We start from the raw sequence: 2,533 nt of genomic DNA, 5'->3' as shown, positions 1-2,533 counted from the left end.
TGATAGCTGTGGCTGTGGTGTGATCGAACGCGTTAACCACTACAAATACTTGGGAGTGGTACTAGATTCCAGGATGAGTTGGGAGCAACATGTTCAGTGTGTAAAGAACAGGCTTAGAAAATTATTGTATGCTTCTCAGAGCTGAGCCATGTGTTAAGCTTGAATCAATGCAAAAACGTATATTTTGCCTATGTCCAGTCCATAGTACAATACGGAATCCTAGCTTGGGGTGGGCCTCCACCTCAGTTATTGAGCCTCTGGCGGTTACTCAAAGGGCAATTATAAAAACAATTCTAAAAAAAGATTACGGATATCAACAATTCTTTTATTCACAGAGTTTCCAGTTCTAAATGTCAGACAGCTTTTTATTAAATCTTTGTTAATTCACATAAAAAAATACAAAACAGAGCTCTTAGGAGAAACTATCAATAATATCTATTCACACGCTTCAGATCAATTATAACTTTGAAATTCCCCAGCTGACACATGGCTCGGAACTGACAAATCCTGCTTACCTGGCGCACGTCCTTTATAGGAATGTGCCTGACGAGATTAAGAAGCAGAGATATGCAGTTTGGCGGTGTACAGGAGGAGGGTGGACAGGTGGCTATACATATTGGCTGGGAGATGTCCGAGCAGTTACTTCGATCCCGCTATGCACGATAATCAATCCAATCTAACCCAAAGTTTGATAAACCAACTTACACTTCCTTCATATTGTTATCTTTTTTTCTAGTCTGGATTGTTAAGATATTGTATTTTTCCTTGTCCCACTCTCCCATTTACTTCAATCTTTTAACTTTTCATTCTATTAATTGTTTTTCTTTTTGATTATCTGGGAATTCATCAGGGACCCACGCACTGCGGTTCATGCATCTCTTGAAATCTGTTGATACATATGAATAAATGAATATCAATCAAATTTTATGTCAAATGATGTGAAATTATAATTAAATCCTTAGAATTATCTAGAATTTAGGTGCATGCTAAATATATAGGAATTATTATTGTTTTAAACTGATGTGTGAAAGACTGTTACCGTACTGAACTCCCCCCTACACACAGACGGATAGTCTTGTAGGGGGTTTCCTTACATATTTTATAATACGTTTGTGTTATGTAACACTTCTGTAATTATTTGGGAAATAAATGATTTTTGAATTTTGAATTTGAAGTGTGTGCGTAGAAGCTAGGATCCTAGGAATAACATCAATTTTCCTGGAGCAACAGCTTAGTTCATAAACCTTGCTTTTTGCGTTGTGTAGTGTCAACTCTATAGGTGTGTGTGTAGAAGTTGTGGGAAGATCAACGATTTTCCTAGAATATAAGTCGGTTCCACAACTTATAAGGCAAGGATTTATAGCTGCCTAGGAAAATAGCTGTCACTTGGTGGGGAATGTATCTTAAATTGTAGTTGTAACGTCCCTTTCTATTGGTGGAATTTTTCTAGAGTATAGTAACTGCCAATCACAGTTGGTGTTGGTTAGGTCTATTTAGTATGGACGATCTCACAGCTGTCCACCTCAAGACGAGAAAAGCGAAGTGGCTTCACTCAGCGTCTTGATAATGTTTTGATAGTGTTTTAAAGTTTCCAAGTGTGTTCAAAATTTAATGTTCTAAGAATTTATGAATTTTATGTGGATCTTTTCTTAAATATTTATTGTATTTATGATTAACTTCTGAGACATATCTATGAAACTTTCAATAATTGCTCTTTTGAAATTAGAGTCCTTCAAGCTTTTATGATTCAATCTAAAACGTTTTCAAATGTAGAGCATACGGAGTAGGTATTACCGTATTACCTATTTCAGAGATAACCTAACTTTAGTAATTTTGTTTTCGGTTTTCATAATGTAACTTCCTTTTGTTTTATAATTGTTGAATTTAACTGTAAGAGGTGACAATATAATTCATACCTTCTCTCTATTTCGTGTCTCTCTGTCATTTCTGGTTTCCCGTTCTCTAGCACTAGGTATGTTTATCAAGCATCCCTTTTATTAAGTTATATTGTGTGTGCTTCTAAATTCAAAATTCAAAATTAACTTTCTAAATTCATAGCACGGCACAGGTCTATGTTTTAACTCGGATTTTCTTTTGTCTGTCTGTATCTAACGCGATGATAGAATTCGATGAGATTTGGCAGGAATATTCCTTTTTCAACTGCGCGTCGATGTATGCACAAGGTTTTTTGAAATTTTGCATTTTAAGGAAAATATGAAAGGGAAAGGAACTCCTCCATACTCTGTTATCACTATATATAAATATTATCATCTACTTTGAAGATAGGATCAATCAGACTATAGAATTATTCATAACCAATTAGCTGACAATAGTGGATTATTCATTGCATGCATTGATGCACAGATGCACAGATGTCTGGCCGTGTCTATTTCTATAAGGTAGGTTTTCAATATTTTTCATGATGCGTGCCCATCAGTATCAATATTCTCACATTTGAAAAACAAATTTCATAGGTGATTGAAAATAAAATGAAAAATGATTAATTGAGCTCAATAATGCTGAAGAAATTATA

The 2,533-nt window shown here is 34.9% G+C and overlaps 1 protein-coding gene across 1 annotated transcript in view; it reads left to right on the top strand.

Moving 5' to 3' along the window:
- The first annotated feature begins 537 nt into the window (after positions 1 to 537).
- The window catches only part of LOC120353633 (sensory neuron membrane protein 1-like), a 26,138-nt gene continuing 24,142 nt past the window's right edge, over positions 538 to 2,533 (top strand). Inside the window, exon 1 of the mRNA XM_039438181.1 lies at positions 538 to 603. Within this exon, the coding sequence (XP_039294115.1) occupies positions 538 to 603 (66 nt within the window). The remainder of the gene's footprint in view (positions 604 to 2,533) is intronic.

This window comes from Nilaparvata lugens, chromosome 11 (assembly GCF_014356525.2).
Source record: "Nilaparvata lugens isolate BPH chromosome 11, ASM1435652v1, whole genome shotgun sequence".
NCBI classification, from domain to species: domain Eukaryota; kingdom Metazoa; phylum Arthropoda; class Insecta; order Hemiptera; family Delphacidae; genus Nilaparvata; species Nilaparvata lugens.
The sequence above is the reverse complement of the archived record's forward strand: the minus strand, read 5'-3'. Positions and strand labels throughout refer to the sequence as shown.